Source organism: Capricornis sumatraensis, chromosome 8 (assembly GCF_032405125.1).
Source record: "Capricornis sumatraensis isolate serow.1 chromosome 8, serow.2, whole genome shotgun sequence".
In the NCBI taxonomy this organism is placed as follows: Eukaryota; Metazoa; Chordata; class Mammalia; order Artiodactyla; family Bovidae; genus Capricornis; species Capricornis sumatraensis.
Window position 1 is genome coordinate 90,734,288 of NC_091076.1, and position 16,253 is coordinate 90,750,540.

Here is a 16,253-nt window from a genome sequence, read left to right on the forward strand (position 1 = left end):
TCGGATGCCCAACGGACTAGCCCCCTCCTTTTTCTCCTGTTATCTGAGCCGCCCTGTGGTTTGGGGAGAATCAGCCCTGGGGCCCACCCCCACCAGAGGCAGCCGGTTGATGGGCGGGGCCCATTCAGCTGGTGTCCCCCGTGGAGTGCGGGGAGCCGTCAGAACTGGGGACAGGGGCCAGTGCAGCCAGGGGAGGGATGTCTCTGAATCTGGTGGCACTGTGGGGTTGTGGAAGCATTTGGGGGCATAGGGAGGAAGGCACAGATTGGTCGTCTTTGCTCTGCCAAGGGTGTCTGGGACCTGGTGCCACCCAGAAAGCGAGGAAGCTGCGAGCCAGATGTGTATGTGGAAGGGGGGCGCTGGAAAGTCTTGTTGGCAGTGCCCCTTCTCCTCTCTGGGCATTGCCTTATTTTCAGGCTGCTCCCTGAGAAGGGGGCCAGGCCTCCATTGTGCCAGGCTGGGGATGGGGACTAACTCATGTGAAAGTCAGATAAGAAAAGCCCCCCAGTCTTGGAGTCACGTCGCTACCATTCATCCTGCCTTGGATACGTTGCCCTTGTGTTGGTATGGAGGGGGTACCCTTGGCCCCCACCTGATGCCAGCTCCCTCTTCTGTAACCAGATTGCCTTCTACTTGGGAGATGTGTGCACATGTATGTGTGTGTATACTCTCAGATGGAGACTCCCCCACCCCTCCACCCACTGCGGGCTTACCCCCAATCCTCACTTCTGCTCCTGACTGCCATCCCTCCTCCAGTTTCCTAGTTAGGAGATTCAGAAATGTCTCTCATTCCCTTCCCTGGGTGCAGGGTTGCTCTGGGGAAGTGGTTCAGTAAGGTCGCCAGGTCTTGCTAGGAAATGGGCTCAAGCCCCAAACTCTCCTCTAGGGCCTTGTGCTTGATGGGGAGGCTGGGCCGGGGAAGCCCCAGGTTGCAGTGGGGGTGCCTTGGAGCCTTGGGGCTTCCCCTGTGAGGGGTGGAGATGAGTCTGGGGGAGGGGATAAAATAATCTTTGGAGCTGGAGGGGGTGGACGGGGGGTGGTGGTTGTGGAGTCAGGGAGTTTGTGACTATGAAAGATGTTGATGCACTGGGAGGGGCTCGGACGTCAGTTCTGCCTGGAGCCTGGGCCATGTCGGTTCTGAGACAGAGGGGTCACTGGTGTCAGACTTGGGTAGGTCCGTGGGAGTGGAGGATCTTGGATTTGGAGTGTGTGAATGAGTGTACATGAGGTGGGCACCTCAGGACTTTCCTCGCCAGACTGGTAAGGGCAGTGCAGAGGCAGGGGCAGTTCTGAGAAGACCCTGGGCTTGGAGCGACTTGATCCTGGCTGCCTCCTCTTATAACTCCCAAATCCCCGCCCTTCAGGTTGACCCTAAATGTCCCTACTACCACTCTGGGAAACCTCCCTGGTCCCCCTCCTACTCCTAACCATGTGGCTGCCTGGCAGGAAGCTAGCTGTGGGCAGCCCCATCCTGATCACCCCCATGCCTCCCCCGCTGGGCACAGTCACCCACATGTGCCATGACGTGGTTCCTGCCACCTTGTCTACTGGGGGGGAAAGGGCATCGTCTGAGTGCCCCTTGGGGTCTGTTTTGGGGGTATTGACCCCAGTTAATTAGCTCCCTTTCCTCTAAATCATTTGGTCCTGGAACCTGGCTCTGTCTGCCCTCAGGGAGCCCCCCCCCCAACCCCCTCCTCACTCCTTGATCAGACTAGAGGGTCTTAGGTGGGTGGTCCTCAGAATTATGTGACAGAGTGGGGCCTGCCCCCAGATAAAACCTTAGTGCCCTGTTCCCTCTTTTCTGGGTGGTATGGACAGGGCAGGACCCTGACTGGGCTGTATGGGTGGGTGAGTTTGGGACTCTGGCTTCCAGAGTCTGGGTTCAGGGGTGATGGGCATCTGGGGAAGGTAATCCTATCCTCCCCCCACCAATGCAATGAATAAATCTCCTCTCGCCCAGCACCCCACACCCTTCCTGGTGGTGGTTTGGGGAGTGTGGGAAGCTGGCAGGGCCCCTGGCAAGATGGCCAGGGTTGTCTTGACTTACTGGGTTTTGGGAAAGGAGTGTGGCAACTGATACCCCAGTTCCCAGGGTTTTGGCTACACGTCCTCTCTGACGCCTGCTGTCTTTCCTCCCTCTGTTCCCCTCTCCACCCTTTGGCTGCTGTGTGGAGCCCACAGGGTTTGTGGGGGGATGTGGGGTGGGGGCGAAGTCCTGGATCTCTGTGTGTGTCCAGGGAGTGTTCTGGAGATTGGCAGGACTGGCTGCAGGAGTCTGGGTGTCCCTGCAGGGTGGGCGGCACACGAGGAGTAGGCCCAGAGTGTGAGAATGTGTCAGTGTCGGTGTGTCTGTCCCGTCTGGCTTGGGTGTGGGTGTCTGTTGCTTCGTCTGGATCTTGCCTCCCGCTCCAGTCCCCGCCCCTCCTCCCTCTCAGCTGGGACCGCCTGCTTGCTCTCTCTCTCCGCAACTGGAGCCTCCCTTGCCTGTTCCTGGAATTTGGAGAGGAGGAGGAGGAAGAGGCAGGCAGACAGACCTCCCACACTCTAGCCCGCCCGCCTGGCATCTTGGGGAAATGAAATAGGTGCTGTGGAACTAAGGTTTCCTTGCTTTCGCCAGACCTTCCAGCACACAGAATCCAGGGGGCCAGGTTTTACAGGAGGGGTCTGGGCTCCCCACTCCCCCGGCCCCAGGCAGCAATGCCTCCTTCTTCTACCCAGCATCCTGCCGGCCAGGGCCCCTGCCTGGACCTCCAGGCACCACTGTCAGCCTGGGGAGCGAATGGGGATTAGTCTGCTGCCAGCCTGGCCAGCACCTGTTGCCAACCCCCAGCCCTGTAACTGGAGCTGGCCGGGGAGGGGGGCTGCAAAATGACAGGTGGAATTTCTGCAGCCAGGCAACCCCCCACCCACTGGGTATGCTTTTCCCTTCCGGCCCCGGAACCAGGAAAGCCTCCCCTCCCCTCCCAAGTGTCAACCTGATCTCGTGGATGATGTGCCTGTCCTGGCTGTGGGGGTAGGGCCTGGGAGATGGGCAAGGGGATGAATTTATTGCTATTTGCCCAATGACCCCCACCCCCATCCCTGGCTGCAGAGCTGGGCTGCCCATGTTCAAGTTTTCTGAGCTCTGCCGCTCTGGCTGGACTGGGGTTGTTGGTGGTGGGGTGTGTGGATGGGGGTGGTTCTCTGTTAATGTTTTAATTGCATAAAAACTGGGAGCTCAGCTCCGGGCCAGTGGGGAGTCTGGGTCTGGCTGGCCGCCCGGTTTGGGCTAAATATAGTCTGGGACATCTGCAGAGAAGGGGAGGGGGGTGGCGGGAGGTTCCATTCCCCCCACCTCCGGCCAAGGTGCCCTCGTCTGGGCGGGCACCTTGGAGCTGGGAGGGGGATTCCTCAGCACAGAAGGCAGGGGAGAGGTGGTGTGGGCTGGGCAGCGTTGGGACCTCGCCTGCCTGGAGGTCAGTAGACGCCTGAGATGAACCTGGAGGCTCAGGACCAGGGTGGAGTGGGGTGCACCAGATCCAGTGGTTCTGCTCCCCTCCACCCAGAGCTGCCTGAGGTCAGGCAGTCTGTGTCACTGCGCCCGCTGGTATGTCACTGTGACCCACTCTTGGTGTGCCTGTGTGTACACACCTCCCTTGGAGTAGCTCCCTCCCAGCCCCTCCCCTGGAGCTTCTGTCCCCCGGGTCCTTCCGCAGGTCCCCAGCCCTCCTTCCTTGTGTCCCGCGCCCCACAGTGAAACCTTCAGCCCAGGAATCGAGACTTGAGAAGGGGAAGCTGTGGTGGGGAGTTCTCTGATCTCCAGTCACGGCAGGAAGTGGAAGGGAGGGGGACCCAGCGGGGAGAACCATGAGTGGCAGGCGGGGAGGGAGGGCCCGTCGGCCCTGCGACCAGCTGCGCCCACTGCAGTGTGGGGGTGCACCTTCCCAGCTGCCCCCCTTCCCTCCAGTTCCAAGTGGGGTAAACTTAGGGGACCGCTGATTCCCCCGGGGCGGGGGCTGCTAACAAGCTTCATCACCCCCCCACTGAAAAAAAAAAAGTCTTCCTGTCACGTGACTGCCACTTCCTGTCCCACTGTGGTTCCCGGGATGTTTGTTGTTGGTTGCCATAGAGATGGCCGCCTTGGGCACTACCCTGGCTCTTGTGGGGAGCAAAGTGCCCCTCCCTCTAGGCCCACAGTTGGGGGGGTGGTTGGAGGGGGCCTGCCCAAGGGGCTGTTTCAGGCTGAGTGTGTGTGGTCTCCGATGCCCCAGATCCCCCATGGCCCCCCAGACTTCTGTCTGTGGGAAGGAGTCGCAGCCACCCAGTCAGACCGAGTGTCGAGGAGACTGTGACCACGTCTGGCTGCGCTTGGCTGTGGCTGACTGTGAGTCTGACTAGTTGTGCAGACTTCCACCTGGGGGTCCTGTTGGCCTAGAAAGACTCCCGTTGTAGGAACGCCTGCTCGCATCCCCTTTCCCTTAGGAACCTTCTCCCATCCTTTGTTCTTATGGAAACTACTTTCCCCAAGGAGTTCCTGCGGCTTCTTGGGGTCCAGGCTGGAGTAGGGAGGGGCCCTGGGCAGGATCCCCGGTTCTGTGTGATTTGGGGGTGGGGAGGTGGTGCTCTGCAGCGCCTCCTCTCACCTCTGCACACAGCCTGCCTCCACTTCTCCCTGATCCCACGGGCCCTCAGCTGAAGGGGCAGGTCCTGGGATTTTGTGACCACCCGCCCCACCCCCTGGTGGGCTTCTCTGTTCGCGGGGGCTAAAGTCGGGGAAGAGATTCCCCCGGTTCCAACCCCAACTGAGTAGGCGAGTGTGGAGTAGGAAGTTCCTGGGGGGTTGCTGGATAGAGGGGTATGGGGCGGGGCACAGTCTGACTCAGGCCTGGTCTGCGGTCAGAGCCAAAAGGATATCCTGAGGCAGGAGGGGGAGCGTTCCAGGCTTCCCTGCAGTGCGGTCCCTAGGGAGGGATGCTGAGAAGGGGGCTCGGCGCACTGTGTGCTGCTGACAGTCTGTCTGCCCTCAGATTCAGATTTGGCACTCCCAGGGCTGGGGCAGGGCTGAGGAGTTAGCAGGGTAGATTGCTGTAGCCTTACACCTACACAACACCTATACCTGCGCGCGCGCGCGCGCGCGCACACACACACACACACACACACACACCCCTACCTTCTACACACACACACACACACACACACACACACACACCCCCCTACCTTCTGCTCTCTGTGTTCACCCCCATCTCCCCCCGCCCCCCGCATTGTGATAGTTGTACTTCCTGCCCTGCGGAGAGGGGAGACAGTGGTGAGGGGGCAGCTGCCAAGGTGGGGGTGGGGAAAGCCCCATGCCAGGTTGGTTGTGAAGACAAGACGGTGGTTTCCAAGCTGGGGGGGGTCCCCTTTTGTCTGTGCCCCTTTGGTCCTCCACCCGGACAGAGCTGCCTTTGTGTGGTCCACATACTCCTGTGGTCTGGCTGTGGCCTCAGCAGCCTCATCTCTTCCTCTTCCTGTTTTCTTCCTTCCCCGTGGGCTGGTCCCTCTCCTTGAGGCCTGAGCTGCCCCCTGCCCTTTCACCTGCTCTCTGCTCCGAGAGAAGATCGGCTGGGAGGCTTCAGCTCTGATTCTGAGTGGGTCCCCCATTCACCCTGGACTTTGGAGGCCCTGGTCACATCTCCCTTGGGCCTCTGGGGTGCGGTCCCTGGGGGTGCAAGAGTTGGGACACTGCCCTGACCAGCAGAGACCACCCCCCCAACTTCCTCCTTGCAGACCTGGCCTGTCCTGGGCTTGAGTTATCCAATTGCCTTCTGCCTGGGATTCAGTCACATGGGGAGCATGGCCTGTGGACATCAGGCAGCCCAGTGGGGCTGGGACAGAAGCTTGGGCCGGGGGGTACAGGTGGGGGAGACATGAGACCTACTTTTTGGGAGTAAGTGCTGCATCTTGAGACGCAGTGGTAGCATCCTGAGGCCAGCTGCTGGACTTCAGGTCTCCCCTGACTGTCTCCGGTGATGTGCCCTGCAAGCGCTTGGGGCAGGTTTTCAGACAATTCCTAGCTCTGGCAAGGCAGGCCTAGGCTTCTGAGGACTGGTCGGGGAAGAGATGCCCTCCACCTGTCCCCGCCTCACCCAGCCGATCCTCCTCTGCCCTGCCTGGGGTGGTCTCTTTCAAAATGAGGCTGGCCTTGCTGGCTTCCTGCAGCCCAGAGCCGGGTGAGCAAAAGGTAAACAGAGGATGAGCATGGCCAGGAAGAGAGAGGGGCCCCTGGAAAAGGGCGAAAAAGGAGTAATGTTCATTACTTTGCTGATCTGAGAAGTATGGGGGAGGGGGAGAGGTTGTGGCTTTGTGTGTGTATGTGTGTGTGTGTGTGTTTTCCTGGAAAGTTTATAAATAGTTCCAGCCCACTGTTCTGGTTTGAAATCTGCCCTGTCCCGCCCTGCCCTGCTCTGCCAGCTCCTGGCAGGGGAAGGGGGTCCAGAGAGGCTGGGTCTTTGCTTCTGCCAGGTCTGGACTCCCTGCCCCCCACCCTCAAGTTGAGCTTGCGCTTTGGGTGTCATTTGCATATGATTCATTGACTGTCTAGAATGCTTAGGAAAGCCCCTGTCGCCCCTTCTTTTAAGCTCCTCAATCCTTATCCCCTTCTCTCTCGGCCCATCCAGAACTGCCTGGCCTCTATTCCTTAGGAACCTCAGTTGTGGGGGAACTTGGGAACAGCGAGAAGTAGATGAAGAGGAGGGCAAGGCCAGCTGGGTTTGAGGACCCCTGGCTCCCCTTCCCTGAGGGCAGGGGAATAAATCGACTATTTCTCTTCCCCTCCTCCACTCCCCAAATCCAAAGGTTTCCCTTTTTTGGTTTGTGAAACCAAAGAAGGGAATTTGGGAAAGGGTTGTGGTCAGGCCTCCACCCACACCCCGAGTATTCCTCTCCCTACATTCCGCTCCTTAGTCTAGGGGGGAAACAGACCCTGGAAAATGGGTAATTTTCCCGCCCAGCCCCGTCAGCAGATACTAGTACTGGCTAGGGAGAAGGAAGGGAGCGCAGACACATGGGCCAGGGAGGTGCTGCGGGGGCGGCTGGCAGACATGGGGGAGGCGGGGGACCCCGTTGCCCAGCACCTCCTGTGTGCCAGGCACTGTGCTGGGTGCTTTCCAGGACTTTTATCTCTGAAATCACACAGCCAGTTGTTGAGGTAGGCAGTTCACAGGCGAGTAAACAGATGCTTGGGGAGGTTAAGTGACTTGTCTAAGGTCACCCAGAGTGGCAGAGCTGAGATTTGACCCTTTAAAACCTTTGGTTCTTTCTGCTGTCTTCACGGCTCGGCCACCTTTTGTCTCTCTCTAGATGTGAGACTCTGGGGATCTAAGGAACGGGTGGCTGGGACTCCTGACTCTGGGGAAGGGGTCCTAGCACCTTTGAGGGTGGGGGAGTCCCCAGCGGGCAGGGGTGCCTGGCTGGTGGTCAGCGCTTCGACCCTCCCGCCACCCCCTTTGTGCTGTGCTGAGGCTGAGCTTGGTGTATGGGAGGTGAGGGCCTGTGGTTTTTCCCTCCCTCGAGGGAGGGTGCCCGTGGGCAGTGGAGGTGACAGGCACAGGGTGGAGGTTGGATGTGGGTAATTTGTTTTCCCTTTCTTTGGTGCTGGTTTCGATTCTCTGACAGTGTCTTCTCCACCCCGGGTGCTGGGGGCCAGGGCCCAGGCATCTCCCCGAGGGTGGTCACGGTTCCAGAGAAACCTACTGAGGCTGCTCCTGGGCTCTTTGACCCCACCCACCTCATCCCTGGTCTTGCCCATCCCTGTTCCCTGGCCAGCCTGGCCCTTGGCCCATTTCTGTGACCTTTACCCCGTCCCTTGACTCAAGGCCTTCCCCAGGGAGTTGAGTAACTTTGCATTGAAGTTTGCAGGCTGAGCTCCTTTGGTGAAGCTCTGATGGGGGTTGGGGACTCCTTCCAGCCTCTCCCTGGGGTGTGTATCTGTGAGTGAGGTTTGAAGTATGGTCCAGTTTCAAACTTCTCAGGGGCAGAGTTGAAGCATATTAAGGTGGTGGTTGTTAGTCTCTCTTTTGGGGTAAGGGTGGGCTCCAGAGGGTCCAGACTGAATCCGCCCCCACCCTCCAAAAGCTGGGTCAGGAGGCCTGGAGTCTGGAGTGAATGGCTTCCTGGGCTTCACCTCCGGAGGTAGCCCCCCTGTGGACCTGAATCCACTGGAGTGCTTCTCTGTGTTTGTGGACCCTGCTCTGTTGGGGGGCTGGCCCACAGGGAGGCAGGTGCAGAGGCCAGCCTGGCTGGGTGAGGACCAGGGAAACCGTGAGGCTGTGGTTGTGTGTCTGTGAGGAGCTGTGTCCTGGGCCATGCATGCAGACCTGGAGCCGGCTTCATTGTGTGTGGAGCCTAGGTGTGGGGGAGCGTGTATCTGGGTTCCCCCTCCTCGTGTGCCACGTGCGTGTCTGCACGCACACAGGCTGGGTGTGCAAACGTGCCCTTGCCCACCGGACACTTTCCCTAGAACTCTGTGTGTAAGTGCCTGCAAGTGTGTGTGTGTGTGTGTGTGTGTGTGTGTATGTGAGTGAGGGTCTGACTGTCAACACTACTGAGGCTGAGCCTGCCCCTCATTCTCGTGCTAGCTCGAGTTCCCCTTGTGTGGGGCCCCTGAGGGGTGTGTAGGGGGGCCAGGTCGGCAGCTGGCCCAATGGGTGGGGCCCCTGTTCCTCTGACATCAGCCTCTCTGCCTGGGAGGGAATCGGCGGGGGCCTGGGGAAGGAAGGGGGCACCTCATTCAGGAGTAAGAGAGGCCCTGAGGAGGTCATAATTAGTAACAGTAAAAATCATGGTCATTAACAAGGTCCAGGTTTCACTCCTGGGGAGCTGCCCCCTCCCTTGCAAGTACCTGTCCCCACCTCCCCCCTCAGCCCCGCACAGTCACAGGCTGGCTGGCTCGTGCAGCTGGGCCCAGAAGTCCTGGCCTCGTCCACAGTGGCCTTGGCAGAACTCCTCCATCTCAGGCATCGTTCTTGGCCAAATGCTGGCCATGTGCATGTCCCCTGGACTCCAGGTCTGAGCCTGGAGCCTGGAGCTTGGAACATGGTATTATGGCCCGAGCTTGGAGAGGAAGGGGTTGGAGGCCCTCCTTATTTTGAGTCTCTGTGGCCCTGTTTTCTTTTCTTCTCTTTTCTCTTCCCTTCCTCCCCTTAACAGCTTTATGGAGATGTAATTCGTATACCATAAAATCCACCTAGTAAAGTGTACAATTCAGTGGTTTTACTATAGTCACAGAGTTGTGCAACCATCACCACGTTCACTTGTAGAAATTTTTCATCACTCCAAAAAGAGCCCCCATACCATTCAGCAGTCACTTCCCATTTCCCTCAAACCCACACCCACACCACCCCCCCACCCCGTAACTAACCACAATCTACTCTGCCTTTTTAGATTTGCCTGTTTTGGACATTTCATATGAAGGGAATCATACAACAGGTGGTCTTTTACAACTAGCAGAATGTTTTCAAGGTTTATCCATGATGTAGTATCTGTCAGGACTTTGTCCCCTTTTAGAAAATGTTCATGTGTTTATTTATTTGGCCGCGCCAGGTCTCGGTTGCGGCACTCGAGATCCTTCATCTTCGTTGCCATGTGTGGGATCTTTAGCTGCGGCATGGGAACTTTTAGCTGCAGCATGTGGGATCTAGTTCCCTGACCAGGGATCAAGCCCAGGCTGCCTGCGTTGGGAGCGCGGAGTCTTAGCCACTGACCACAAGGGAAGTCCCAGTGCCTTGTTCCTTTTATGGCAGAATACTATTCCACTGTATGGATGTACGGCATTTTATTTATCCATTCATCTGTTGATGGGCATTTGGGTCGGTTCTACTCTTTTGGCTATGAGGAGTGTTGGTGTGAAGGTTCGTATCCATGTACAGGTGGTTTGTGTGGACTTAATGTTTTACCTTCAATTGGGTAGATACCTAGAAGTGGAATTGCTGGGTCATATTACTCTGTGTTTAACCTCCTGAAGAACTGCCAGGCTGTTTTCCAAAGCAGCTGTACCATTTAACATTCCTGCCAACTATGTATGAAGGTTCCATTTCTCCACATCCTCACCTACTTATTATCAGTCTTTTTGATTATAGCCATCTTGGTGGATGCAAGATGGTATCTCATTGTGGCTTTGATTAGCCATGTTTCTCTTTTCTTTTTCATATATGTCACAGGTGTGTGTGTGTGTGTGTATACACACACTCATATATAAATACATGCATGTTTATTGATACTGTTCATATATATCCTCCTGGCCCTCTTGTGGATGCTTCTGTCTCTCTCTGTCTCTTTCTTTGCTCTTGTTGCTGCCTGTCTGTCTCACTGTGTCGTGGAATTTCTGGGTTCACCTCTGTCTCTTGCTACCTGCGGTGTTATCTTTGTGTATCCTCAGGCCCCAGCTGTTCAAACAGGGTGTGGATCTGTGTATACACTGATGGTGGTGGGGGCATCTGGGCTCTCATCTTCTGCTCACCTCCCACTCCCTCCAGGGAGGTTGCTTCTCCAGGCAGAGGATGTGGGTGAAGTCTGAGCTCAGTTTCCCTTGCTTCTTCATTGTGGGCGAGGGGAGTAGGGGGCTTCCATGCTAGGTAGTCCCGTGGCACACTCTCCACCCCCAGCCCATCATGCTGTTAGGCAATGGAGATGATACTCAGGAGTCCTCAGCTCCCATTTCCCTATTTGTAGGTATGTAAACGGGCCTCCTCCCTGGGCCTGTGGGACAAACCCATCTGGGGTGCTCGGGCTTGGATTTGGGGGGGAAGTGGTGTAAGTAAGGCCCCCTGGCTTAGGAGTCATTTTTCTGAGAAGTGCCAATGCTTTAGGGAAGCGGCTTTTCCTCCCCCTCCCTCCTCCTCTCAAGCACACGTTCTCTGTATCTTGACCTCAGGTAACCTGCTTTGGGGGAAGGAGGGCCAGCTGCCTTTCTCTGCTGCAGGAATCCTCTGGGGTGGCATGGCAGCGTGGACGCTTTGCTCTCAGGACTGTGGGTGAGAGGCCCTCCTCACTCTGGGCTCTGTCCCCGTCTCCCCAGCCTGGCTGTGCTGTCCTGCCGCCCCCAGCAGTGTCTGGGCCCTACTCCCAGGCTGTTTCTGCCAGCCAGGCATGGTGCCAGCTGTCTGCTCAGCCGGGTGCCACGGGAAAATCTCCGGCCGCCCAGGTTGGGGAGCTCCACGGGGAATGCCCGTGAGCCCGCTCCTCGGTGTCCACTCACCTGTCTTTTCTCTCTCTGCAGCATCACAGGACATGGCCCCCACAGCCGCCTAGCTGGGGCCCACCCAGGAGAGGCTTCCTTTTCGGCATCCTGAAGGCCTGCTCTGGACCTTCCCGGGAAAGTGCCAGCTCGCAGAACCGTTTGACTAAAGGACTGGCTCTCGGGACATCCCTCAGCCCACCGGCTCCCCCTAGAGTGGGGGTGCCAGGAGCCTGAGATTAGCCTGCTGGCCTTGGACTGCAGCTCCAGGACAGAAGGGGGGGTGGGCTGACCACCCGAGCCCCTCTGGGCCCAGGCCCCATGCCCCGAGGAGAGGCGGCCTGAAGCCCGCCAGACTGTCTGCCTGTGCTTCTGACTGTGGCCGTCTGGCATGGCCAGCAACAGCAGCTCCTGCCCAACACCTGGGGGAGGGCACCTCAATGGGTACCCGGTGCCCCCCTACGCCTTCTTCTTCCCCCCCATGCTGGGTGGACTCTCCCCCCCAGGCGCTCTGACCACTCTCCAGCACCAGCTTCCAGTGAGCGGCTATAGCACGCCATCCCCAGCCAGTAAGTGGGGTCGGGGAGCGTCGTGGGAGGGGGCCGTGGAGGGCGGCAGGCCCAAGGCTGGGCCTCTGGGCACATCTCTTCCTCAGCGGCCAGGTCTCCTCCAGACGGGGGGACCTGCTGGACAAGGGGGCTTGAGGATGAAAGGCCAGTAGGCTAATCGGCGTGGTTGTGTTTGATGTTGGGAGGTGGCACGGAGTGTGGAGAGCTGAGACAATGCTGTCCTCTGGCCCCTCACGCCCCCTCATGTGCTCTGCCGTTGAGGGCCTTATAAATAGCTCCAAGCACTGGACAAGGAGGCTGGAGTCGGGTAAACAAACCTCTCAACATTTGGTGGGGATGGCTGGCCTGCTGAGAACAGCACCCCACCTCCAGCCCACCCCCTCCAGTGCCTCTGAGAGAAGGGACTGGAGTAGCACCCCCTCCCCTCACTGCTGGCCAGGCCGGGTGGTGCTTCCCTTTGTGGGGAGGGCGCCGGGGCAGGGGAGGGCCCCACAGGCAGCCTGGGGATGAGGGGAGAGTCCGGGAGGGGACACAGGCCTGGACTCGGGCTGTGGCCGCAGGCCTGCTCTTGGCAGGGCCTGTGTTTTCTCTCCGCCTCCGCCGTCTGCCATGGGGGGTCGCCTGTTGGCTGGGTGGGGGTCTCGGTACCCTTCCCTGGCTGGCCGAGCCAGGTAGTGGGAGGTGGCGGCACTGAGGCCAGCTGGCAGAGTCCAGGCCTCGGTCCTGCCAGGCGGCTTACAGTAACTCTGGCCCCCAGGGCCCAGCTGGGCGCCAGGCCAGGGTTTGGGGGAGGAGGGAGCCAGGGCCTGGCCTGGGGCGGGAGGGGGTAGAAGCCGTAGAAGGGGGCCATGGACGGCGGACTGGCCTGGCCGGTCAGCTGTTGACCTGGGAAACGTGTCCCACCTCTCCTGGCGGGCAGGGACTGAACACCCTGCCCTGGGCACCCACCGCCTCTCCCACGCCACTGGCAAGCTGCCTGGCACCGCTGCCCTGCGCGCCTGGCTGGGCTGGGTCAGTGCCCCCTTCCCAGCTTGGGGGCAGCGCACTCTCCCCGGAGCCAGGGAGCCTCTTCGTCCCTGGGGCAGGCCCTGGCTGGGCGCCTCGCTGCCCGCGCTGGCCGGCTGCCCACCGCCACCACTGCCTCCTGGCTCGCCGCCTCTGGCTTGCTCGGTGGCCCCCTCCCTCTCCAGCCCCCCCAGCTGCTGAGAGCAGGGGCTCTAAGTCTGTGTTCCTTTAGGTCCCTACCCTCTGTGCCCCGGGGAAGGGGGCAGGCGGATGCTGCCTCCTCAGACCTCGCCTTCTGTTTCCTCCCATGGAGGGGGCACAGCGGGCAGCATCATGACCTGGGAGTCAGAGTGATTCTGGCCTGGTCTTCAGTCTGTGCTCGGTGATGGGAGAGGCCAGTCTCTGAGTTAGGGGATGCTGGAGAAGGGGCGAGTGGGTCTGGGGTGCCTGGGATCTGTGTGGGAACTGGAGTTCACATCCCAGTTCCAGGAACTAGAGTGTCTTGCTTCCCACCAGGGTGGGGTTTTTAGGGAGGGAGAGACCGAGAGCGCTCAGCCTGGTGCTGGCGGACAGCTTGCTCTTCCCCAGGTGATTGGGAACAGGGCCCTGGACACTGTCCCCCTGGGGCCTGGCTCGTGGAGGGCTGGCCTGACCCCTATCTTGTGCCGGACAAGCGAGTGTTTTGCTCTCCTTTTTGAATGTTGCAAGCTTCTTCCTCTTTCTTCGAGGTGGGTGGGGAGGGTTTCCGGATACCCCACCTCCCACCCTGGTAACCTTCTTCCCCCAGGGTGGGGTGCCCACATTTCTGGTTAAGCAATGCCCCTTCCTGCCCCCCTCCCTCTGTGAGCCAGTGGGTTTCCCTGCCTCTTCCTAGTAAACAACAACACCTCTGCTTACCCAGACCCCCAGCTTCCGAGCTTCTCCCTGACCTTCCTTCCCCTTAGGTCAGGAACCTCCCCATCCACCCCGAGGGAGCCAGGCATCTCCCTCTTTCTCGTGGAAGGCTGCGGGGCCTGGTAACCCTGGCTTTCAGCTCTGGGTAGTGCAACATGACAAATCAAAGTTCAGACCTGGAGGCAGCCTCGCTCCCCCCACCTGAGGGCTAGTGCTGGGGGCCAGGCATTTCCCAGGAGGGTTGGACAGCTGTGGCCCCCATCCCCACCAGGAGTGATTATATGTTCTGGTCCCCTGCCACCCATTCTGCAGGCAGCCTGGCACAGGAGGCCCCCTCCTCCCACTTGCCGCCAACAAAGGTGTTGTCCATCCTTCCATCCCTCTCGCCAAGCTGGGGTGGGGGGAGGCTGGACCCTGGGTATGCTTCAGAGACTCAGTGGCCTGTGGAAGGACAGAACTGTTCTCTAGGTCAGTGGCGACGGGTGGGTATTTGTCCTGCTGTTGTCTCTCTCTCCCGGGAAGCCAGAGTGGGAAGTTCCAGGGATGGTACGAGATCTCCCCCTCCAAACCAGTCCTGGAGGCTTGGTCTCTTGAGGACTGGTATTTACTGTGGAGGCTTGGGATTCTGTGTGCCTTGTGGGGAGGGTCAGGGTTGTGTGTGTTTTGGGAGGGAGGTGAGGGTTGGGTGTGTTTTAGGGGTGGGGAGGTCAAGGTTGGGTGTGTGCTGGGGAGGGGGTCAATGGCTTACAAGTATTGGGTGAGAGGGTCAGAGTGTGTTTGAGGAGAATCAGATCCAGAGCCGGGAGGGGTGTCAATGTGTTTGTGTGCTGCAGGGGGAGGTGACTTAGGGCACTGAATGTGTAAGGGGGAGGGGTCTGTGATTGTGTTGTGTGTTTGGAGGGGGAAGGGTCTCTATTTCTTATCGCTAGTCTAGGCTGGAGAGGAAACGCACCTGCCTTTTTTTATTGCTTGCTCTGGGAATTCCATGAGGTGGGAGGGGTTGCTGTGGAGTAGGCTGTGTAGCTTGGGTTCTGGCTTTGCCACTTACTAAGTGTGACAACCTCTCCGAGCGTGTTTCCTCGTCTGTAAAACGGATCTAAGCACAACCTCCCTCAGACGGCTGAGGTTAGGCAAGATCGCCGACGTAATGCACTCTGCTCCTGGTCTTGCATGCGCTCATCGCTGTCTCGTGGCCGTGGTACCCGGGTGTTATGACGGGAAGAGGATCGTGACCCTTTTCTGGGTGGGAGCTGGAGAGAATGGGATGCTAACATCTGTGGAGCGCCCACTGTGTGCCTGTTTTACAAATCTGAATCCCGACAATCTGGGAGAGGGACATTATCTCCATTTACACCTGAGGAAACAGTGCTGGTGGTTACGTGGCTGAGCTGAGTGACCCTACAGCTGGGCTGTTGTCTGCCATCCAGATAGGCAGCCCCGGGAGGGTATGGTGGGGAGCCCTGGGTATGAGGAGTCTGGGGGGGGCGGATCAGGGTCATGGTGAAACCCTCTCTTCCCTGGCTGAAGGTAGGAGGAAGCCCCGCTTCTGCTTCAGGACCTCCCGGCTTCACCCAGCAGGGGGCGTAGGGAAGGCCTCCCCTAGCCACGCCCCTTCTTCTGTTTTTGATCCTGAAGGCTGGAGGGAAAGAGCGATAAGAGGCCTGGGCCAGATCTCCATCCTGTCCTGGAAGCTGCGGATACAATCTGTTCACACCCATCCCCGCCCCCGAATCAGCCCACTGCAGCCCGGGGAGTTTGCAGAGCTCAGCGGGCCAGCCTCCCCCCATCTCCAGACAGACACTGGAGGAACCGAGTGTAAAAGCCACATTCTTATTCTTATTTTGTTTCCATTTGTGGAGTGGGGGCAGGGAAGTTGGAAGCCACGGGGAGAGGAACTGGGGATGGGAGCCCCGAAAGACTGGGTCCAGACTTTTCGTTTCCATCCACACATTTGCTATGTATGCCTAGAAACGGGGGAGCGGCTCTACGGTCTGGGGGAGCCTGGGGAGACTTCCTCTCCTCTGCCACTCCCTCTCCTGCCCACTCTTTCCCTGGACAATAGGAGAGAGAGCCCAAGGGGCGGGGGAACTGCTAGCAGTGCCCTTCCTGGGGTCCAAAATGCAGAGTCAGCCGAAAGACTGTTGGATGGGGTTTTGAATGAAAATGGGGCCCCCTCACCTTTTATCTGGAAGCACTGGTAGTGCACAGACCCCCTCAGGGCCAGATCCCAGCATGGGCTGGGGGAGGGGACTCCGGGAAGGAAGCCTGTCCTCTAGGCTGGCCCAGACCTGAGACATAGTGTGTGCTCATGCCAAGGGCCCTGTGCCCATGGGGATGTGCCAGTGCAGGCCTGACCACCCTTTGAGGGGTAGTGTCTGTGGAAAGAGGAAATGTTTCCCTTCTCCAAATCACTTTGGGGTGGTGCCCACAACGCCTTCTTCCTCCTCTCCCTTTTCAAAGGTGGGGCATACCCCATGAAGCTGGACCTCCCAGGGTAGACCAGAGGCCCTCAGCTCTGGCTAGATCAGAAATAGAGGTCCTCCCCTCCCCATTCTTACTTCTGAGTTGCAGAGAACCTCAGCCCACGAACCAAG

At 58.9% G+C, this 16,253-nt stretch overlaps 1 protein-coding gene across 2 annotated transcripts in view; it reads left to right on the top strand.

Moving 5' to 3' along the window:
- RARA (retinoic acid receptor alpha) overlaps positions 1-16,253 on the top strand; it is a 43,386-nt gene that overhangs the window by 9,269 nt on the left and 17,864 nt on the right. For both annotated transcript variants that reach the window (XM_068978684.1, XM_068978683.1), the window contains exon 2: positions 11,234-11,760. In XM_068978684.1, coding sequence (XP_068834785.1) covers positions 11,583-11,760 — 178 coding nt within the window. In that variant the 5' untranslated portion in view covers positions 11,234-11,582. The remainder of the gene's footprint in view (positions 1-11,233; positions 11,761-16,253) is intronic.